The sequence below is a fragment of the Sceloporus undulatus genome, chromosome 5, assembly GCF_019175285.1.
Source record: "Sceloporus undulatus isolate JIND9_A2432 ecotype Alabama chromosome 5, SceUnd_v1.1, whole genome shotgun sequence".
Lineage (NCBI taxonomy): Eukaryota > Metazoa > Chordata > Lepidosauria > Squamata > Phrynosomatidae > Sceloporus > Sceloporus undulatus.
In genome coordinates, this window is record NC_056526.1 from 94,212,728 (window position 1) to 94,237,135 (window position 24,408).

Consider the following 24,408-nt stretch of genomic DNA (forward strand, 5'->3'; position numbering starts at 1 on the left):
GAAAAAACTTTTGGTGCTTTTTTTCGGCTTTTTCGCACGGAATCGCGGCTTTTCCCCATTAGCGCCTATGGCAATTCGGCTTACGAAGGCTTTTCGGGTTACGAAAGCGGCCGCAGAACGAATTAATTTCGTAACCCGAGGCACCACTGTAATTATTCTTGTACCTGATGCATGGTTTTTGTTTTGTTTTCTTATTGTTGGTCGATTGATATGAAATAAAAATATATTTTCTGCTGTTCTTTCTGTATACAAATACAGTCTGGAACTCCATCTGTTTTGATAGAAAGCCATTATGTTTTAAGGTAGTATATGTAGATTGTGAATTAAATATAGATTTTATATTAAAATGACATTTTAAAGAAATATTGATTATAAAAAATAAAAAAATCCTCATAAATTTAAATTATGCTTTTAGTCAGTGCCGGTCCTATTTTCTGGACCTGTGGACCCCAGTGCAAAACCTTCAGGCAGATGTTTTCCCACCCTGGTATCTGCTAGATACTTTTCTAATTGTGAGATTACAAATTATAATGGTTTCTTAATCCCAGTTTAACTGTACCTTCCTTCCCTCACATTATGTGCTCAGGCCATCCAAGCCACTAGATCTGCTAGCAGTCAGAGGGAAGAGGTAGAAGAGAGAATAGTTTTAATTCTTTCCTTTGTCTTCTGGGATAGTATCCAATTAAAACTGCTTTCTCAGAGGAAAAGGAAAACAATTATAATTGAATTCTAGCAAGAGAGAGAAGGAAAAACATTTCTAATTAGATACTACTTGCAGGGAGAAATTCAAGAAAGGGAGAAGGCAGAATTCTTCTAAAGTGGAGGTTAACATAGGTAAGGAAGTGTGAAATGGTATTGCAAGGAATACTGAACAGGGCCTGGGAGAAAGAGATAATAGAGAAACTCGGGGAGGAAGAGCAAGCCAAAAAAACAACACCCCATAGAGTGTTTTTGTGATTGTGACAGTAAGGATACACATGTATGTTTGGGTTATATATTTATTTTAGAGCAGTGGTTCCCAACCTTTGTAATGCCACGGCCCTTTAATACAGTTCCTCATGTTGTGGCGCCCCCAACCATACAATTATTTTCATTGCTACATGCAAATATGTGTTTTCCAATGGTCTTGGGCAACCCCTGTGAAAGGGTCGTTCGACCCCCAAAGGGGTCCCGACCCACAGGTTGGTAACCACTGTTTTAGAGAGAGGGGGCTTGTTTTGTTTTGTTAAATTGGAACACTATTAGATTCAAAAAGGGAGATTTCTAAGGTATGAGCTTGTATTTTTTGGCTCAGACCTCACTGAATCCTTGTTCTTGGTCATGTTCTTAGGTGCTTGATCCTTGTTCTTAGGTGCTGGTCATGCAATAGTGATTGTTTACACTCCAATGGCAGCCATGTTGTGACTTGTCCGTGTTAGTTTTTCAAGATCTACTGGCTCAAAAGGGTTGGGGACCCAGACCTTTCCCTATAATTAACATATCACAGTAGAGGCATAGTCCAGATAACAACATGTGGGATCCTTTTTACAAAATCTGTTTGTGCCCTCCCAGCTACCTCTTTTCTTCTTTTGTCTAGAATGGATGGAAGTCTTTTGGCAGCATATGTGTTGGGAACATTATGAGGAAGGCATTTGTATCAGGCTGTTTGCAGTAAATAATGCAATAAAGGCTTGAATTGGAAGGTAGTGGGATTCTACTTTATCCTATCCTAACCTACTGTAGGTTTGTGTTCCTTTCTCAGACAGTCGAAGTAAAAGCAGCTGCCTCCAGAATCTTTGGTTAATCATGGCTTGTGCTATTTCCCAAGAGTCATCTGTGGGAGAATGCTGGGCTGAAAGTTTCATTAAACATGTTTGTCCGTTCTTATAATGTGTCCGATTCAAACAGCTGGAATTATGATAATTGCAAAGCATGGGAAGAAGGGAGACTTTGGGAATGGGTTGCATGCAAGCTAGCATGCAATCTTCCAACTATAGAGATAAAATAGTAGCAAATCTGTTTTTCTTAGGAGATGCTCAAGAAAACAACTTGCATATGTGTTAACCTCTGCTTCTTTTTTAGTTAGTATTTATGACCTCTAAAATGTTCAGCTTTTATTTTGTTAAAATTATATTCATAAATTTTAGACTAGAACTCTGGCTTTTTGGAAAAACTATGTAAAGAAAACTATATACAGAATTAAAGTAGTAGATCTGAAATACTTAAAATAAAGTTCATAGATGTACAGATATTCCATGGTACACATATTATCTCTAAATTTATTAGTGTATATGTACTGTCCAACCTAGAATTCAGATTGGAGAAATCTGTGTGGTTTAATGCCTACCTGCCTGTTCTGTTCCCCAGTGTTTTTCTGAAAAAGGAAAAGAAATAAAGCCTTCAGAAGTACAGTCACTTTGATTCCATAATTAGGTGCTGGTGTAGGGCTTTGTGGAGAGAACCAGACTCAACATGCCTGCACTGGGCTACCATTTTACCCTTCTTTAGGGTTCTTTTGAATACAGTTGGTTTGTTACTAACATGTGACCACTATAATGCTTGCCAGATGATAGTGTGGGGGGGGGATTCTGAATACATCTAGGTCTGTGCCCCTTGTTATTTGTTTCAGTGACACTGATCTAGCAGATACTTACATTATTTAGAACGGGTTGGTAACCTACGGCCTGCGGGGCTGATCCGGCCCCAGCCCGGTCCTGCTACCGATTGCCACCCCTGCCGTAGCTTCCACGCCGCTCCATTTTGAGTTCGGCTCCCCAGTTGTCTGAGGGACAGCAACCCGGCCCTCGGCTCAAAAAGGTTGCCTACCCCTGATTTAGAATATTATTAGTGCTGTTTGAACATCAGAAGCAAGTCTGGCATTCTGGATTCTTTCATAAATATTTTATAACCTGTACACAACAGAAAAACATAGACCCATAGGACAATTTGGCTGTCATGTAAAGCTCCAGATAATGATGGGATAAGACCTCTACCAGGGTCTCTCCCTGTTGTTAAATCAGAAGAAGACCATATTCCAGGACTAGAAGAACTAGATGAGAGCAGGCAGTTAATTCTAAAACATATTTCAGATAGCCTCAGGGTTTTACTTTTTTAAAAAATAGATGTGCTCTTGTAAGCTGGTGTACCTAAAAATAAGAAAAGCTTTTCGAGTCATTAGGATTCTAACAGATACCGTTTTGTTAAATCTGTAAGAGCGGAAGTCTCATTATTTTCTAGTTTACCATCTTATCTAATATTGGATTTGCATTATCTGTGCCTATAAGTCTTGAAAATGAAATTGGGTCACCCTAAAAGAAAGTAGCTTGTCTAATTAAAATAAAATAAATTTAACATAATAAGGGCCTCTGCTGAGTCACTTCCAGAACATAATGCAATGCTGAAAACAATTATATCACAGGATATTAATATAGACATGCACACATACATACATATATACATACATACACAGAGAGAGAAAATATTATTCGGTTTATAACAGTTCTCAATATCCTTGAGGAGATACTAGGTCTTGGAATATGCCATCAAGTTGTTGTTTTTTCAAAACCCTCTTCCTAGTGCTTTGTGGCAAAGTTCCAGAAAGGAGCTATGGACAAATAATATATTTTCCTTTTTCTACTTACCAGAACCCCTCTCCCTTCTTTAATTAAAAGTGCTTATATTTGAGACTTATTGGCCTGAATATGACCCAGTACACTTGATACTCTGTTATTTTCCTAGCTCACCTCCAAACATCCCCATCCACTAGTATACATGTCGTCTTGAGCAATTCTACTTCCAGGCTGGTTCCTAAAACGTGAACACTCTTGTTAAGGGAATTTGGGTATGTTGCACCATTTTATTTAACTTACAGTACTTTATATTTTTGTTATATTTGCATTCCACTTTTCCTCCAAGGAGTGATGAGCCTTTTAGTCTGACACTGACCAAGCGTGGTTTTCTGTGCATGTGTGAGTGTACACAAACATATAATACATTACTTTACGTTCCCAGCTGAATAAGTGAATGAGACCACACACAGAAAAGGTAATTATTTCCTGTAGAGAACTGTGAGGGACCTGCTACCACACCATTTTGTCATTTAAAAACAGAAAATCTGGGGAAGAGTATGAAATTTTTTTTCCTTTGATGTAAGTGAAATGCTTTTATGACAAGTATACAAAGAAGTGGATTACAGCCATGAAGCCCTATCTCAAATAAAATGAATTAATTTTTAGGAGTCATTGGACTTTTTTGTTTTTTTATAAGAAAAGGTTGTTCTTATTCAAAATATATACTGTTAACATTTTAATGGGAAACAGTGTACAGCATATTGACACTACTATTCAATATTTTCAAACATATCGTGTTTAATGTATGGTACAATTTCAGTCTTTTTGCCAGAACTAATAATCCATATGACCTTAGAAGGATGCCTATAAAAAGGTAGCAAAGTTGGTTTGCATACATAGCATTCATATAGTGTTTGTATTGTTTCACCCAACTTTTTTACTTTTCTGGACTAAATGGAAACTCCTCCCCAAAGTCAGTGGTTGTTTGTTGATGTTTCTGTATGTGTTAATCTCACTATATTCCTGTACTACATTGTGGTTTCTTGTACCTTGGTAATAACTTTTTTAAAAGAAGAAGAATAATAATCAATAAAATATATATTTTTTTAAAAATGTAGCAATGCTGTATTGGTTTAATTCATTTTATATCCATAGTAATCTCAATAATGTAGCTATATGTAACTGTTACTTTTTAATTATTACACTTTCTTATACTTTAAACTTTTTTCAGCCTTTATTTCCTCTTCTCAGATGGCAACTAAGCTTAGGTAGCATAAGATTTTAACAGATGAAACTGTGAAGATTCCCCACAGAAATATAAAGTGATGCTAACTTAACTCTAGAAGACTTGTTACCAGCTGGTACATTGGCAAGAATGTCTGATAAAATATGCTCTGAACTTGATCTAGAAAGTATGACAGTTATAGTGTATTTACACAGGAGATTTAGGGCCTAATTGGGATATTGCCCATTGGGATGACAGGTCAGGGAACCATGCAATTTGAGAAACTACCAGCTATCTGCAGTACCCTATGCCAATTTTGTCTTCACTGCCCCAAGTGAGTGAGCAAAGGGCGACCAAGCCCAGCTGTCCAAGAATGGCCCCACCCTACTCTATATTAGGTTGTTGAGAAAATTGCTTTAGGAAGAGGCTCATCTTCTTTTGTTGCATAGCTGCTGGTGCAATACAAACAAGCAGCAGGTTGGGACTGGGGAGACCAATCACATATTCACAACAGTAGAGAGACTGGAAGCTGGGGTATAAGGGAGAAAGCCTGGCTATGTAACACATGTCCTATCCCTGTGCTGCTTAGTAGAATCTGTATTTGAACCAGTGTTTGCATGTATCTCTCCTCACTGGTGTCACTTTTTTCATGGTGGATTTTAAGAGCCAGATTGCATCTCCATTGACACATAAATGCCATTCTTCCTAAACATATTATTTGCCACCTGAGAGGGTGTCCCACACAATAGTGTTACGTTTGAATTAGTGTGATTTGATCATACAACAGCAAAATTCCTTTTATTATGTTTAGTGGGTTATCTACTAAGGCTAAGATTCAGTACACTTGGAAACTAGTGTGTGGGTGTAGCATTTCTGTGTGTAGAAACAACTTTATTCCCATATGGAATCTTCTTCTGGCTTTACTTCGCAAACGAAGATTCAGGAAGGACTCATCCCGCGCTTTCTACAAGCGCGTTGATGACTAAAAAGGCCAATCTGAGATGAACAAGTCCGGTTGCAGAAAGCACAGCAGAATCTACATCAGTGGTATTTGAGGATACCTAACATCATATGTAGAGGGTGTTTTACTCATATTGCAACAGTGTTCCAAATTGAAATGATATACTGTTTCAGCTGCTAAATATGTGAAACTGCATAGTAAATATTTGATATGTTATAAAATATTTTAACTTTTGTTTTTGTTAGGTTTTGAAAGTATTTTAGAAGGGCTTTATGGACCAAGGCTACGAAGAGACCTCAGTTTATTTGAAGGTAAACAATTATCTGAAATGTTTTAAAGCTAGTTTCTTCATTATATGACACCTTAAAGGCACTCCTTTTGCACACTAAGGAATTTTGCTGTAGCATTTTATTGTAAATATAAGGGGTGTTTTGTTTTGTTTTTGCAGTTTTTCATGGGAGAAACCTGTTTTCATCTGTAAATATCCAGTGACAGTAACAAAAATTTTACCTCTTCATTTCAAGAAATGAAAAGTAATTTTTTTAAAAAGATTTGGTCTGGTTGATGAAGGCCAATTACATGATCAGCAGAACCAAGTATTGTATCATCTTTAAAGCTGCTGATAGAAGATCAAGTATGTTAATACTTTCTTCACACAGAAAGGGGAAAAATATCCAACAAGTGCACGAAAAGTCAGGGTCACAGAATCCTACTTGACAATTTTCAGAGATGTTGTAGTGCTACCATTGCAATCTTGTGTTAAGGGCAAGAATTTTGAATTTTGAAAGAATTTAATTCTGTCAAATCACTCCATTCTCCCCCCCCCCCCCCCCCCAGCTTAGGCCACTGTTGGATAAAGTGCAGCTTGTAGCCTGTGAATATCCCCTCCCTTCAAAGATTGCTGAAGCCTCTCAACTCCTCAAAAAAAATGGATTGTTTTTACATGATTTTCAGCTCCAGATCACTCTCAGCCCATGAAAACACAGTGGTTTAGCTCTTCTTAGCCTTCCCAGAATGAGCCAAAAATCAGCTTTAAAAAAAGGAAATGGCACGATGTCACTCCCAGTAAAATGTCAACATGCCAGTGTAGCCTACCTGGAAGGTGTGGGGGTGACTCTTGTTTTGGATAATTGACCACCCCTAGCTACAGACTGTTGATTTGTAAGATTGGACTGCATATTTATTGTGTTGGGTCACAGAGGTTATCTGTTGTGTGATGGCTAATTGTATCCTCTGGCTAATGAGAATACAGTCCGTACTCTACACTTGTGGCTTTGATTTTTGCCAATTTTCTTATTCACAGATTTGAGGAATATGTCTTCTCTAGAAATCTCTAGATCCTCTAGCGCATATCTGCCAGACGTTGGCCATAAAGTTGTGATGGAAGTCCTAGAGATTCCTAAAAAAAATATCTAGACGTTTGTAGGTCCTCCAACATAATTCTATGGTCACCTTCTAGTGAATGTTGGCCATTGAGTTGCACTGGAAAACCTAGAGATTCCTAAATAGATGTTGTCTCGGATAAATAAAAATAGTGGGGGTTTTTAAAATTTACTTTCATGGGAGCCCCAACCTCCAGCGAATGTAGAAGGTCCACTGTAGCTAGCTGCTCTACCTAGAGATTTAAAATTTCTAGAAATTTTGAAGTCATGGAGTGAAATTAGTTGTTCCTAATTTGGGGGCAGGGTAGGAAATTCTCAGAAAAACTGAACAAATGCAGTCTTAACACACATACCCATGAAAGTCTTTTAGTTACTTTAGGAAAATATACAATACATTATAAGTATACTTGCTATAAAATTATGTGTGATATACAGTGGACCCTTTTTATACGCTGGGGTTTGCTTCCAGGATCCCCTGTGTATAACAACATCTGTGTACGCTCAAGTCCCATTAAATATAAAGACATAGCAAAATGGCGTACCTTATAAAAAATGGAAAATCAAGGTTTGATATTTGAAATGTACAGTATATATATTTTTAATATTTTCAAACCGTGGATGCTTGAATCCATGTATAAAAAATCCGTGTATAAGAAGGGCCAACTGTATTAAAAGTACAGTCAGTTGGCCTGATTGCGTGCTAGGGCTGAACTAGGGCGGAACATGCACATGCTCCAAGCCCTAGTTCCACTGCCTCGGCACCGTCTTGGCACGCGCCAGTACACATGGGGCGCACTATGGTAACAACCCTTAGGTGTAGCGTCCAAACGGCACTAGCCGGAAGGGGCATCATCATGGAGCGCAAGGATGCCTGTGACACCCCTTCAAAGAAGCTGCTCAGAGTAGCTTCTTTTAGGGAGCAAGTCAGTGCCGCAGCATGCGGCTCCTGCGGGACCGACCCAGAGCAAACAGGTGGCGTTTAGCCACCCATCTGTACTGCCCCAAAATGATGTAGACATGGTAACCACTATGTCTAATCCCTTTGTATTTCTCACAGAGTGGGAAAGAGAGTAAAATAAACACTGCTACATGAAATATATACCGTAACAGACATTTATGGGAAAATGTGTAGTAATTGCAGGCATTGGTGAACAACAGAAGATTTTTGGGACTTTTTCAAATGAGTAGGGTTTTAAAACTATTTTTACCTAATTAAATTAGACACTAAATACACATAAGTAGTTTGTGATTTTTAATCTATTTAAATGGTATGTGATATCTCTTCATTTCACATATATTTAGAGTTGAAGGCTTATTGTTCTTAAAATATATCCACATTATATTGGCTGAAGATGTTTAACATGTTGATATGTTAAGGGACCTCACTCAGGCTCCAAAATGCTAAGAAATATTACCTGTTGAGGGCCACAGCAATCACAGAGACTTTGTTAAACCTTTATGGTAACAGCTGGATTGGTTGAGTGCTAATCTCTTTCTGGGCCCAAAGAGCTGCTATCATTGCATATACTAATAATGATAACTGGATAAAAAGAAACCAGCATAGCTGTTTGGGCAACAGCTCAAATATTTGAATTTACCAAGGCATTTTAATTGTTTGATATTGTTTCTTCTATTGGGTTTCCTGTGGGTTGAAAGTGCAGGTAGTGCTGATGTGTGCCAAACTGTTTGATTATTTCTTTCTCTCCCCTTTTATCTTAACAACATCATAATTTCAAACACTTAAAATTTTGAAATAGGAGTTGACTTAGGCAGTCATGACAGCCAAATTAGTTAGGAAGAAAGAAGGAAATGGACGTGAAAGAAATTATGGAAGACTCCCATTTGCCCTCTGAAAAGAAATGACAATGAGGAGGCTGAATCAGTATCTATGGGTTTACCCAAGTCTGTGAGTCCTCAAAACATGGAGGGTGAGCAGTGCAATGTGGCAAATGTAAAAATCCAATGCCATTGAGTGACATTCCTTCAAGCGTAGACCAGAGTCTGTTGAAAACTTTATTACCTCTAGTGAGAGTGAAAGTGAGAGCCAGTCTTCACAGCAGCAGGCAAAACTGGAAAGAGCAAAAAAGTTAGAGGTAACCCAGAGTAGTAAGATAAAGACAAAAATAAGTCTAAAATGAAAGTTAAGAACGCACCTTGTAAGTAGCTTATGGGTGACAAAAGGGACACTATATGGTGTCCCTTATAAAAAATGGAAAATCAAGGTATGATATTTGAAATTTATACTTTTTTTTTATTATTTTCAAACTGTGGATGCTTGAATCCACCTATAAAAAATCAGTGTATAAGAAGGGTCAATTGTATTAAAAGTACAGTTTATTCAGAATATAATATCCACCTTCAAGTACCTTAAGGGGCTATGCAGCTCAAAAGCACAGACACAACTTCTGGTCGCCATCATAAAATCTCAGATTCCACATAGGGAGGTGGTGCAGAACAGAGAAAGGTGGGTGTCCAATCACATCCATCCAGAGTAAATTATTGTATATACTCATATATAAATCTAGAAATTTTATCCAAAAAGTGACCCCAAAAAATCTGAGTCGACTTATCTATGGGTCGATTTAAGTAGTGTGCTTTAACTCCTATTGTGTTTTTTTAAAAAAGGAACCATTCCCTGGTGAAAGACTAGAATATAAACTGGTCCAGAAGTTCTGACTCTACTCCCTCATCCATTTAGCCTTGAGAGTGAGGACAAACAGTTAAGCCTGCTGGAACTTTGTAACTTTGACTTAATAATGAGATCAACTTATAGTTGAGTATATATATGGTAGTTATGCTTTCTCAATGTAATCAATAGAACTAGATTCAATCATAACTTTTGCATTCATTTTTGTAGGAGGTAAGTGCAACTAACTTGATTTGAATCCATCCCAATTTATATGAAAAATTCTGGATATATACTATCTCCCTAATTATAAGAGTTCAAATGAAGAATTTATATATTTAAGTATTTAACATCTTGCACTTTACTTTTAATTTTTCCTGCTAGACTGTGAACCAGAAGAAGTAACTGACTGGTCTATGGATGAAAAATGTTCCTTTTGTAATTTACATAAAGAAACAGTCAGTGTAAGTATTTATATAAATACTATATAAGAATATTATATAAATACTATATAAATGCTGTAAAAAGGTTAAGCAAATGATTTCCAATTTCTTATTTGAATTCAAATTATTAGAAAGTATTAAATATCTAAATGCATCTTTTATAACCGAAATCCTTGGTGATCATGTTTTCTGTCCCATCCCCTCCCACAAATTAGCTATTACATATTTTTTTAAAGTGTTCTTTGTACTTTTCAGGATCATACAGCAGTTCTTGGTTCTTTGCAGTCAGCACCTACAGAGGAACTATCATCTCAGGGCCAGTCCAACACTGATAAAATTGAGTGCCAAGCAGAGAATTACCTAAATGCACTCTTTCGCAAGAAAGGTAATATTAATTCAATTTTTATTGTGATTATGATATAGAATCTCATTAAAGATAGTCCTTTCCTCCTAATTTTCAGCATGCAGTCAAACTCATATATGATAGTATCATCCTTTCATCTATATTTTTTGTCTCCAGTTTTTTTTTTTACCTACTGTATGTTCTGTTTGTCAGTTTCGGAAAGACACTTCACTGTTTTATTTTAAAGTTTAAATAAGTTTTCAGTTGTTAAGTTGTTCTTTGTGTTTGCGTGTGTATGGGTGTATTCATTCATTTATTTTTATGATAAAACTTGTTTGAGGTAAAAACTATTTTTGATGTTTCACACTAGGTTATCTAAATAGCTATTAATAATTTAAGCATAATAGTATTACAGAGCAATCCTGTATTCAGATTACATGATTTAGGATCCTGCTGTAAAATGAGTGGAATAGCTGCCATATGATATGCATCCCCAGCACATATAGCAGGGAAACAGGCTGATTTAAAAAGAATTCACAGGAAAAAGCATGCCAAAAGCCACCAGTTTGAAACTGTGCTGCTTATGACTCCCACATGGTCACTTTGGAGGCAAGGCTAGTAAGCAATCTGAGGACATTTTTCCAGAATCACAAGACACACGCCATTCACCATCAGCCATAGAGATATAGTAACTGACAATCCTGCTATTGCTGCTGTCAGCTGTCCCTCAGGCTGGTATACTAAATAGAATCAGTGTTTTGTTGCATAGAGAAAAGGCTTGGAGGCATGCATGGGCAGGAATTTGTGCCATACAAGAAGAAAGAAGAGTAAGGGCCCATACAGACAGGCCAAAATAAAACTTTGGAGATACGCTGTTTAAATGATGCATGCGTCCTAAGAGTCGGGGAGCAATGCCAAAGCATGTTCCACTCCTTAGGACCCGAAGCAGCTTTATTTTGGCCTGTCTGTATGGGGCCTAAGATACCACATCTTTTGTATCCGTAGACTTCCCCCACCCAAATGATCATGTTGGACAAAAGAGAATGAGCTGTTGCATCTCTAACTCACACAACAGACACTAGGAAGCAATTGAGCCATATGCATACAGGAGTCTTGTTTGCAGTCTCTGTGCCTCATACATATGGGTTTGTGTCTGCACAGAACTACCAATGGATTGTTTCAAAACCCCTCTTTACTCCTGTGCATGCCCTATCCTGCCAGTGCTGCTCCTCTCCTCAGTTTCTCTTCATCTGTCAAGCGAGCAACATCTTTAGAATTCTCCTCTTCTGCTGAGTACTTCTCTCTAAAATTTCTCTCCCTTCAATATTTCTCTCATTCTCCTTCTGTTTATTCCTTGTTTCTGTTCCCTTCCCCCCCATTTTTTAAATTTTTTTACTTAAAAACAAGCAATCACAAATCTGCTTTTGTTTTCCTCAAGTCTTTGGCCCATTTCCCCATGCTTTTATTTTTTTATAGCCTCTAAGGCTCTTTTTAAGTTTTGTTCCTATATTGTGGTAGGAAACTTTCACTTCCTGGTGGGCACTTGTTGTAATTCTTCTATCAACTAAGCCGTAGCAGGAAACTGTACAACAAAGTGATATTATCTTCCATGCTGGCAGTGTATCAAGATTTCTGCCAAGACAGTGGAGCTTCTGACAAATGCTATGGTCTCACATGGCCAATCCTAGGTAAAGCCTTGCTGTGTTAGGAGCTGTGCAGACAGGTGGCTAAATGCTGCCTGTTTTGCCCCAGAAGGAGGCTGCGGCCTCTGCCCAGAAGCAGATTCTTTTTGTGTCCCTGAAGGGTTGCAATAGGTGCACTCATGCGCCATGATGACACCCCTTATGTGCAGTGCTGTTTGGGTGCTGCACCCGGGGGAAGTCATCATGGCATGCACTGTGTGTATGGGCCCGGATGGTGCTGTGAGGGCTCAGAGTGTGTGGGCGTTCCACCCTCACTGTGCTTACAGGCCAGCACAAAGTGCCAAGTGATTGGATTCTGACACTTTCCTAAATTTCAGGCTATGGAAATTCAGTAAATAAAATGTTAGCTTTGGACATAGGAGATCTAGGAACAAATCTAAGCAGTAGAATCAAAAGCTTTCCAGAAAGCTAATACCTACAAACAATGTGATGGGGCAAGGAATTGTGCATAATGGGCAATACTTTAGGAGAGACTGACTCATATATTGCCATCATCTGTCCACCAGAAGGGAGCAGAACAGTGAATATGTATGCTAGAGAAAACAGTCCTATAGGAAATGTAATTCCAAAACAGTTAAGCCATAGGTGCAGAATCTCAGGTTTGAGGGCCATTTAATCACTAAGCGTTTCTAGATGTTGCTCGTACTCTTGCTTGTCAATAAAAACAAGTGCTGGGGGGGGGGGGGAGATGAGGTCGCAAGCTTGAGTGGGTTCCAATGGCCAATGGTAGCTGCCACCTTTGGGGCAGGGGAGAGGAAATGTTTGCTCATAAAGTAGGCATAAGTTGAATCTCCCATATCTGGGAGCGCTCCTTCCGGCAACCCAGAAGAGACGCCGCAAGTGCCAAAGCACGCACTCGCTGCGTCACTTCCGGGCTGCAACGTGCGGACACAGAGCGTGTGGAATGGCTGCTGCCATTTGTTACGGACTCTGTCCGTAATAGGGTAAGGGGTGTCTGGAAGAGACGCCCCTTTTTCAAAATGGGACGTCCTAAGGACGTCCCTTATGGCGGTGTGTAACGCGCCTGTGTTTTCCTTTTTTGAATCTGCTTTTAATAGCAGGAGAAATAGGATATAAATATTTCAGATAAATAACTTGATGCCCTGAGTAATTTGAAGTGCATAGAGACACAGTTCTATAAAAGTGGTGCATCCTGCTCGTCCTGTTATCAGTGCTTCCTAAATAATAAAGTAGGTAGTGGTTACAAGGACCCAAGATATTCTTACATGGAAAACATATAGTTGAATCTTTTCTTCAATGTGTTTGCTCCATTGTATTTGGAAGTCTGGACCAACCAATAATGCTTTGGATAAGAGCAGTCTTTTTGTGCCAGTTCCACAGAAGTATGTCCATCAGTACTTTATTGGACTTGAGTTTTTCTATAAGAGAAAGTTGATGAAGTAACTGTGCACCTCATCTATCTGTTTTCTCCCCACAGATCTTCCTCAGAACTGTGATCCTAACATTCCCCTAGTTGCTCAGGAATTAATGAAAAAGATGATCCGTCAATTTGCAGTTGAATACATTTCAAAAAGTAGTAAAATGCAAGAAAATAGAAACGGTTCATCATATGATATGAGTCTGATACGCAAAGATATCCTGAACCAAACAGAAAATTCACTTCAGGAAGAACAGGATAGCCCTCTAGACCTCACTGTGAATCGAATACAAGAGCAGGATACTCAGCAAGGTACATCTTTTTCATTGTTTCATTTGATGGGATTGGAAATGAGTTTCATCTCAGCGCACTTTTTAATTCTGTGTATAAAATATTTGTAGGAGATTAATAAAAATGTAAAAACTTGAAAAGATCAAATTTTAAATCTATAGATAAACAACTCTTGTATACATCATGTCTGCATTATCATCAAAAGAAGAAACTGCATATGAATTATTATGCCTATGTGTGCTAAGTTCTCTGACTGAAACAAATGGGGAATTTCTCTGGAAATTTATTTTATATATCAGAGCTTCCTTTTCTCTGAGTAGTTACCAGACAGTTTTTCTAAGCAACAGTTGTAATTGTTGTAAGCAGCAGTACTGATCAATGTGCAACCAGTTTCTGATAAGAAGACTACCTACGTTAGTTAAAATCATTTACTTTCTATTCCTGCCAACATTTCTGTTGGATATTGAACCAAAGGAAATAAGAATATGTTATTGTGTGCCTTCAAATCATTTCTGACTTTTGGTGACCCTAAGGTGACCGTATCATGAGGTTTTCTTGGTAAGATTTGTTCAGAGAAGGTTTGTCTTCTCCTGATTCTGAAAAAGTGTGACTTGCCCAAGTTCACCCAGTGGGTTTCACAGCTGAGCCAAAATTCAAGCCCTGATCTCCAGAGTCATAGTCCAGTGCTCAAACCACTATACCTCGCTGGCTCTCAAGAAAGAATAAGACTATCAACAACTTTTAGTCACTATGTCTGTGTGTTGTAACTGACATAGATGCAAGATGCCTCTAGATATGAATCATGTAAAGTAAGAGGTGGAAATAACTTCCCATCATGCCCTGCTTGTGCGTTTCATTTTGCCACTGACTAGAGAGGCGTTTGGTCTGATTCGACTGGAAATGGAAACAGTGTTGTCTGGTTCCCACAAATTTTAAGTCTGATATTAGCATGATTTTAAACCCTGTAAATGTCATGGGTACCTTGACTATTGATTAACTGAAGTGGTATATAGTTCTTTTATGTAAGACATAAAAAAATATTTTAAGCTTCTTTCCTTCAATCCATACAATGTTATGATGAAACTTTTGAGATTTATTTTATTTTCATTTATGTTACCCTCGTGTTCTTAGTAACGCATAGAGAATTCTGATGCAGTACCAAGCTTTCTGAAGAAAAGAAAGCTCTTTTGCCATCCTGCTGGTTAGAGAAATTGTAAACAGTATTCTGGTGTAAAATTGTGCAGCTCTGGAGCAGATATATTGATTTAAATCAAGACAATTTACATCCTGGCTTGACCATGTAGACCTTCTGGGTGATCTTGGACAAGTCACACATTCTCAGCATCAGAGGACGGCAATGGCAAACCCCCTGTGAAGAAATTTGTCAAGAAAAGCTCATACTAGTTTTACCTTAGGGTCTCCATAAGTTAGAAATGACTTGAATGCAAAATTTAAATGAACCACCATAAAGCTACTATTTAAACAATTGACTAAAATAGTGTTTTCCCAATATTTCTTCACATATTTTTTGAACAACTGTGAAAATTCAATTACTAAAATTTATTAATTTATATATTCTAGCAGGGTACAATCTTTGTCATTTATAAAGATGAAGGTTTTTTTTTAAAAAAAATCAGAAAATAGTAGTAAATAGAACAGTCATTAGCTGTGTCAAGCTGTAGATGCTATGTCAGTACAGTATACAGTGTGCCCTTGTTTTACGCAGGGGATCCGTTCTGGCCCCCCCCCCATAAAACAAAAAGCATGTATGCTCAAGCCCCATTACAAGTAACGGGGCTCGTGCTCACGGCGAGGCGTAGTGGCACACGTGCACCACGAGCACACATACCATTGTTTCTCCCAGCATATGCTGAAAGCAGCGTATAATGTGCCCGCGTCTGACGGCAACATGCTGGCAAAACTGGAGAAAACTGGAGAAAAAATTCTTCTGGCACTGTGACCCTGAAGGAAGTACAGTTTTTGAGGAAAAGACTGTTTAGCTGGCTTTTTTTTTTTAATTGGCCTTGTCTCACTGTAGTTGCACAACTGTCAAAAAAGTGCAACTTGATGCATTGTGCATCGAGGATTCTGGTCAGTGAGGGATAAGTAACTCATCAAACATAACTGTATTTGGTTAATTAACCTAGATTTTAAATTTTATAGAAATGTTTCACATTTACTGTTGCAGTACTGTCTTTGAAATATCTACAACTACATCTTACCTTCTACACCCTCTTGTGTTTTTCATTGGAGAAACACAGAAATAAGACTTTGCTGTTTTTTCAACCTCAGGATAGGGCAGAGTGTGTACAGGCCTGGTTTTGTGGCCCCAGGGATCAGTACTTATTATTATTATTATTATTATTATTATTATTATTATTATTATTATGGTAAATAAATTTGATGTTAAAAAGGTAGGCCATTTCCAAAATAAAACCTTACATTCTCTGGTATAATAGGGGATGGAGTGCTAGATCTCTCTACAAAGAAAACAAGCTTGGAACAGTCAGCATATGATGGATCATGTTCAGAAAACTCAGTGTCTGGGTAAGCAACATTATTCTTGTTTATTTAAAAAATAATAAATGGAAAAAAGAGTTACACTTGAAAAAAGATTATTTTGTCATTGATTTGTGTACACACAGTTATCTCTTGTTTTGCCAGAGTTTCTCTCATAATTGTGTTTGTGTATAACTCATGTGTTTCATTTTGTGTTTATCACTTTTTCTGTTAAAGAAAAGTTATCAGAACAATCACCAAACTTTAGTTCATGTTACAAAAATTTAACTAGTTCCATGCTTAATGGAACTGGGAAACAATACAGTACCTAAAATATATATATTCTCCATAATATAGTAACTTGCCAATTGGGGTAGTGGAAAAGATTTACATTATTAGTAGACTTTTTCAGTTAGTTAAAAAAAAATTAACGCTTTCAACCCCCCCGCCCCCCCCTTTCAAAAAAAAAAGAACTCTTTATGGTAATTCTTACATTTTGATTTTGTCTCTGGGCTGTGGTGTCATGCTGCTAAGATACCTATTTATAAATAGATGTTTAATGTGCTGAAATATACTATTTCCTTAAATATTAGATGAATAACAAATGTCAAAATTTTGGCAATCTTCCAGTCATAGCAAGCATTTTTGTTAGTTTGGTTTTTATGCATTTTTTGTAATGCAACTAACAAGCCACACCATTATTCTTTGATCCAAATGTGTTTGAGATATATATATATCTACACGCACATAACACAGACACACACACACATTCAGTGTATTATGGAAAAACTGACACTTACTAGATATGACGTAAATAACCTTAGGATTTAAATTGCAAAACTGAAATAATAGTTGGATATCTGAGATAGTTTCTGTTAGAATTACAACAACGTTTCTGTGAGGGGGTTGACTCTTTTATTACTTGTTTAGCGGTAACGTCACGTTTCTACTAACAAAACTCCTTTAGGACTGGGGCATTCAGAGGATGTTAAATTGTGAAAAGGAAAGTTTTAAGTGTTACCCTGCAAACATCTGCCAAAAGGGAATTGCAAGCATTTGAGAAAGTTATCAATTACTGAACTAGGATTTAAAGTTCTTGGAAGGGCTGCTATAGAAGCTGGGGTATCATTTTGAAGCATGGTCCTACCAGAACTGTAACTTTTGCTATGGTAATCAATAGCTACAGCAACTCAAAGACTTAAAACTATCAGAAGCAGTGATGTTACCTAAGCAAGGAGTATAATAAAGGAGTGGACCCTTCCCTTCCATAGCTGTCTGAGAGTCTCTCATGCATCAGTTCACCATCGTTTCATTCCATCCATCCAGGAGACACCACAGACACAGAGAGGACTATGTGGAAAGAAGTGCTGAGTTTGCAGATGGTTTGCTCTCAAAAGCGTTGAAAGACATTCAGTCCGGAGCACTGGACATTAATAAAGCAGGCATACTTTATGGCATACCTCAAAAAACTTTACTTCTCCACTTAGAAGCCTTACCAGCAGGAAAGCCTGCATCCTTTAAAAACAAAACTCGAGATTTCAATGACAGTCATTCTTACAAAGACAGTAAAGAAACATGTGCAGTGCTGCAAAAAGTAGCCTTGTGGGCAAAAGCTCAAGCAGAGCGCACAGAAAAAAGTAAACTCACTCTACTTGAAACCTCAGAATTAAGATTCCCAACAGCTTCCAGTTACCTCCACCAGTTAACTCTACAAAGAATGGTCACTCAGTTTAAAGAAAAAAACGAAACTGTACAATATGAAACATCAGCTCCAGCTGTACAGTTAAAAATTCCTCAACTGAGAATCAGCACTGTTTCCAAACAACAACCTGATAGTGCTGGACTTCTGGATGTTATGTACCATGTTTCTAAAACTTCAACAGTTTTAGAAGGATCGGCTCTTCAAAAATTGAAAAGTATACTCCCTAAACAGAACAAAATTGAATGTTCTGCATCTGTAACTCAGTCAAGTGTTGACTCCTACTTTCTGCATGGGGACCTCTCTCCTTTGTGTCTTAATACTAAGAATGGAATTATAGATGGCACCTCTGAATCCACAGAAGATGGTTTGGATCGCAAGGATAATAAACAACCAAGGAAAAAACGTGGCCGCTACCGGCAATATGATCATGAAATAATGGAAGAAGCTATTGCAATGGTAATGAGTGGGAAAATGAGTGTTTCCAAAGCACAAGGAATATATGGGGTACCTCACAGCACTTTAGAATATAAAGTTAAAGAAAGATCTGGAACACTGAAGACTCCACCGAAGAAGAAGCTCCGATTACCAGACACTGGGTTGTTTAATATAACAGATTCAGGGACTGGCACCTGCAAAAATAGCAGCAAGCCAATATAGTTTAACTGGTTAGGTGTGTGTGTGTGTGTATGTGCGTGGGTGGGTGTGTTTGTTCTTTTGCGTATGGGTGTATGTGTGCACTTGCACGTGCACATGTATGTTTCATGTGTGTAAACATACACACATGAAAAACAAATGTTCACTTAGACAGGAGACATGAAATTTTACAGTTCAGAAACCACTTACATGCCTTTTTGAAGAATAATTTTATTCAGGGTTTTCACTGTGGACAAAATGATAGAATTGATCACAATTGTGATAGTTTGTATTTAATATAATCCTTGTACAAATAAGTGAAAAAGATTCAGGTTTTATTTAGTAGTCATTAGCATAAAATGTTTGGAATAACATGTATTTGTTATGTGAAGCATTTTTTATTGATGAAGAGTGACCCTAACCATTCAACAATCCATCTTATTAAGGAAATACACGATTAATGCTTTAGAGACATTTATGCCTCTCAGAATATTTTCAGAAATTGCAAGTAAGTGAAAAGATATTAATCAAGGGAACCTTAAAGAAGACAGCTGTAGTTTCTCAACATGGAAACTAGCATGAAGTATTAGTTAAGTACAGAATCTTTTATGGAAGAGAAAATATATCAGAGTTTAACATCTGATATAGATAAAGCATTTCATTTTTAAAAGCGTGAGTTAAATATACAACTGAGTTCTTATTATTTTATTGTTGGTTTAGCAAGAAATTGGTGTTTACAAAATATATACTTGTGAAAACTGACAAATTTAGTGTAGTTATAGAATAAATAAGATGGAATACTAAAGGCATAAAAATTTAACTGTTTTCCTTTAGTGTGGGAAATAAGCTAACTTGTAAGGGTTTAAGATGAAAGTTGGAATGCAGATTAGAGCATGTTCATAATGTGCACAGAATGAGCTTGAGAATGGTTATTTTGGTTTAAGTGTGCTGGTTAGTTGGTGTTATGACTACTTACATTTATTTAAGGATTGTGTAACACTCCTGTTGAAAAACCTCACTATAACAGTAATGTATTTGCTGCTGTGACATTTCAAATCTTTCAGTTTATCAAAATGAATATCAGGTTTTCATTTTGGTGGGCCGATACATCATCACTTTGCTAATAACCAAATTTACAGTTCAGGGTCTTGATAGAATTACAGATACAAAACAGTTAAACTGTTTTGAACTTTCAGTACTAGAATTTTTTTGTATATTTACTATTTGAAAGCTGGACAGTTCGTTTTAGATATATAACTTTTCAAAGAATCTCAGAGGACCAGTTAACTTTAGATTGCAGTTTTTAAATGAACTTTAGAAGTATTCATATTGGGATGATCCTTTCTTCTGGAGATAATCATAGGGTTATGTTGCTCTGTTCCATTCTGTCATCAGTACAAAGGCATGAGGGCAGTCTGGGGGATTAGGAAGTCTGTATGTATCCAGATCCCAGCCTCTGTTTAGCCAAATTATGCAAACTCCAGATTTCATGTTCCTTCGAGGTGGGAGTGTAGATAATATGAAGGAGATAGAAGCAGTTCTAGTTCCCGTAGATTGCTCATTCTGTAGGTTCCTTTCCATGCGCTTTGCTGTGGAATGAAGGAGTGCAACAGAGTTCTCAACCCCTATGAGGATTCATTTATATGTGGGCAGTGTGCTTGCTAAGGGATGGATCATACCTGTTGAATTTTATATGATATGTGACTTGGGTATTACAATCATATTGCATACACGAATGAGTAAAGACATCCATGGCCTTTTTCATTGAAAAACTAGTTTTCCTAAATGGGGAAGTTACAGTATCCAGAATCTTTATCTATTTTGCCCATTTGTTTAGCATTTTAACCTACATTTTAGTCTCTGTGATAAATTTGCATACAATATTTTAAAAGTATGCCATTTAACTTAATTGGAAGTATTTCACAATGAACTAGAGAACAAATCAGTCATTACTGGTTTTTAAAAATTGAAGTAACATACAGAATAACAGAACCATAATCAACTGATCTACTCTTTGGCCCGTTACATATGCATTCGGTCTTCTTCAGCTCAGTTGCATATTGGGAAACAAATCTTTTTAAACCAAGATTTTCATTAGATAATTGAGACTTTCAAATACTAAATGTAAAGGTCATGATTTGTTTTTTTTTTTAAAAAGCCATATTTTTGTCAGAATTAGAAAGATTAATTTGTTGTATCTTTCCCCATTAGCAGACAAAATTACAAATCTCAGACCTTTTCAAGAACATTTTACTCCTGTTTTTCATTTATAGCTTAAAGCATGGGCTGGGATCCAAAGGGATCTACACATTCTACCAATGTACCCTTGTTGCATTCCTCTTGCTGCTATAATCCATAATGTCCTCTGAGGGAGGGGGAATGGTTTCTGAGGGTTAAGAGGATCAGTTATGATGAGCAAGGGAAGAGGATGTGCAGATATGAGAGGAAATTGGCATTCCCACTCATATGTTGGTGGGGGGAAGGCCTGGAAGCCCAGCTTTTTTACATTTTCTCAGACTATATTAAATTTTAGCCAGAGATGTATATCAAAGACAAGTTACAATACACATTTAATATCATTTAACAGATGGCCTGACCAAAAAGTAACAGATTCATAAAATCAGGGATCATTTTGCTATTGACTTTAGCAGTGGTAGTTTTGTATGTAATATTATAATTAATTTCCAGCATTTTAGTACTTGTATTTATTTTTGGCCAGAAATAGTATATTAAAATATTTTTTCATAGTTTGTAGATAATGCTCAACCTGTAAGTTTTAAGAAAAAAAAAACATAATTATTTCTAATGAATAGGCTGAACCTTTGATTATACAACCGAGGAAAGGCAGGGAAATCCATAGACTCCCCTTATTCATCCCTAATGTATTTGTTTAAAAAGTTGTTTAAATTATAATTTTGAAGTACTTTTAAAATTCAGTTACCAGTCGCTACTTAGAAATTGACAAGTTTCTGAAAATTCATATTTCAGCAAACTTTTAAATGAAGGTGAAAGCAAGCCCTACATGCTTTCTACTTGTTTGAATGTTTCTCAAGTATTTTATATTAAAAAACAGTGCCTCTGTTTTTAGAACTACTGCTCAGTAAAGTTGTTTAAACCATTTCTGGTAGCTAATGACTATTTTATATTAAATTAAATTGTATATTAACTTTAGTGAGACTGATTTTTTTAGCTGTTTACAGTACAAATAACTGTATTTGTGGTTTTGTTTTTTTTTAATTGCAGTATTTTCATTGTTGCAGTAATTTAGTAAAACTCTGTGGCTGCCTTGATTTTTGACAGATTTTGTTAATAACAGATTTCTAGGTATTTAGTTCTATTTATGCATAAATCAATTGCACTATAATTCATGAATTATTTATTACAATATTTTCTAATTAATTCCATGTATTTTGTCCTGTGTTGTAAATGTACTGTAATTCTGTTTCCTCTGTGTTTGTTATATTTCTAAATCTGATTGTATGAATTTGTTAATGTATTTCTATGTTGTAATTTTTAGTAAAGCACTTCAATGCTTTTGCACATAAATTTACAACACTGATGTGTGATTGATTTGCTCATTCAGTAAAAAGAAAAATACTTTATGTTGGCTGATTTGATTTACTCCATAGGCATAACTGCATTGGCTTAACAAGGTTATAGCAAACATTGATAACATTTTACACACAGAACAATAAAGCAGGGGAAATATTTCCAGTTGATTGTGTCCATGGTTTATTAGGGTTTAGGGATGGTAGCAAAGTAAGTGCAGTATGTCTTCCCTTTCCTCTAAAGAAAATGCTAAAATTCCACAAAAATTGTGCTTAGAGGTGAAATAAAATATTATTACATATATGACCTAATTTTATGCATTGCCCTTGAAGCGTCATTGTGAGCTAATTACTGTATAGTATGCAGTATTAATAAAGAAGCCAACTGATTCCATTTATGCATTATACATTTCTCAACAGAGTCCAGCTCTGGATTCTGTCCCTACGATCTGTCACTATTAAGAACTGTAACAATTTCAAAAAATTTCACTCTTTTTGCCCTAATAACATGAAACATTCTAGTATGTTCCTACAATGTGGGTTTCAAGTGAGCTCTAAAAAGTCATACTGTCTAATGTATGCTAAACAAATTGGTTATGATTTGGCTATGTAGATTTATAGAGCATATAATGGAAAATTGGCCATTGGAAGATCCAATTTAGCAAGTTCATGTTTCTAAACTGCCAAGATAATGAGACTGTAGAATCAGAGGTAGCATTTTTATGGGAAGACCACCAGAAGGAGAGGGAGTGTCTACATCCTTTCTCATAACCACCATCCCCATAACAAGTTTGCTTTCTCAATTGTTCTTTCCTTAGCCAGATCAACCCATATTTTAGAATCTCATTGAAGGAAAAATTAAACAGAGTGGACTCATGTTGGAGAGAAATTCAACAGGGAAAAGTAAAGAAAAACTATCCACTTAATTGTCCTGTGCTAGTGTTAGGATGAAAACAGTGTTGGAAATGTTTTCTTTCAATGCTCTTAATTTTTTTTCCAGCCCACCATCAGCAAAGCTCTTGAGTAGCCCTGCACAACATATGACCCACGGGCTGTATGTGGCTCACCAAAGGATTTTGGGTGGCCGATGAGGATGTGGAATGACTTGAAGGCTCCTCCACGCTTGGCCTCCTCCTGAGGAGAGAGCCATGCAGAGGAGGAGAAAGGACAGACGCTCCCTCTTCAAGGCTCCTCCACTGCTCAGCCTTCTCCTGAAAAGGCTAGGTAGTGGTGGAGGAGGAAGGGCAAATGCTCACTCTTCAAGGCTCCTCCATTGCTTGTCCTTCTGAGGAGAAGTCCAAGCAGAGGAGGAGAAGAGCAGGCAAGGGTCCTCCACTGCTTGGCTTTCTCCTGAGGAGAGGGATGGACAGAGGAGGAGGGTGGAATTTATATTAATTATTAATTAATAATTAAAACCTATCTGTGGCCCAAAGAAGTTTAGCTGATTTGGCCCCTACCTACTGCCAGGTTGTGCAGGTCTGCTCTTGATGAACCGCTGGGCATATCCTGAACCAATTACTTCTACATGGAGAATCTGAAGCCTATATAGCAGCCATTTGATTTCTGAAAATATTGTTTCTGAATGTATAGTCATACTGAAAGGATCTGAAGTCATCTTAACTCACTAAAAGTTACTGAGTAATATAGTAATAAAGGAAAGATTTATTGTTTCTCTGTAGTGCTCACTTGGCATCAGTCTTCTTCTTCTATCAAACCACTTTGGAGTTGTCCACTTTGGAAAACTATCCTGGTACTTAGCTGACACTCTGGTCAGTGTATTCAGTTGCATATAACAATATACACACATACAAAGAGATTAGATGCTTGGTCCATTTGGTCTAGTCTGATTACTAGTGGTTTCCCAAAGTCTTCAGCAGAGGTGTTTCGTAGATCTGCTGCAAGATAGGTTTTAACTAAAGGTGTAGCGTGAATCTGGAATGTTATGTATGTTTCTAGACATGTTGGATTCCCCCTCCCCCCATTGAGCTATTGGGCTTTTCATTGACATGTTGAGAAAAATTTGAGCCACTGTGAGAGTCTTTATAGTTTTGGTATTCCTGGACCACTCATTTTTTATTATTTTAATCTTTTTTTTAAAAATCTGGTAACTGACTACAGTAATGGAA

General features: G+C 37.1%; 1 protein-coding gene across 3 annotated transcripts in view; it reads left to right on the forward strand.

Moving 5' to 3' along the window:
- The window catches only part of LCORL (ligand dependent nuclear receptor corepressor like), an 85,788-nt gene that overhangs the window by 29,623 nt on the left and 31,757 nt on the right, over positions 1 to 24,408 (forward strand). For 2 of the 3 annotated variants that reach the window (XM_042468023.1, XM_042468025.1), the window contains exons 2-6: positions 5,980 to 6,045; positions 10,127 to 10,206; positions 10,441 to 10,570; positions 13,670 to 13,921; positions 16,360 to 16,447. In XM_042468023.1, the coding sequence (XP_042323957.1) occupies positions 5,980 to 6,045; positions 10,127 to 10,206; positions 10,441 to 10,570; positions 13,670 to 13,921; positions 16,360 to 16,447 (616 nt within the window). Of the gene's footprint in view, positions 1 to 5,979; positions 6,046 to 10,126; positions 10,207 to 10,440; positions 10,571 to 13,669; positions 13,922 to 16,359; positions 16,448 to 17,725; positions 20,884 to 24,408 lie in introns of those variants that run through there. The other variant, XM_042468024.1, reaches the window with a different exon arrangement.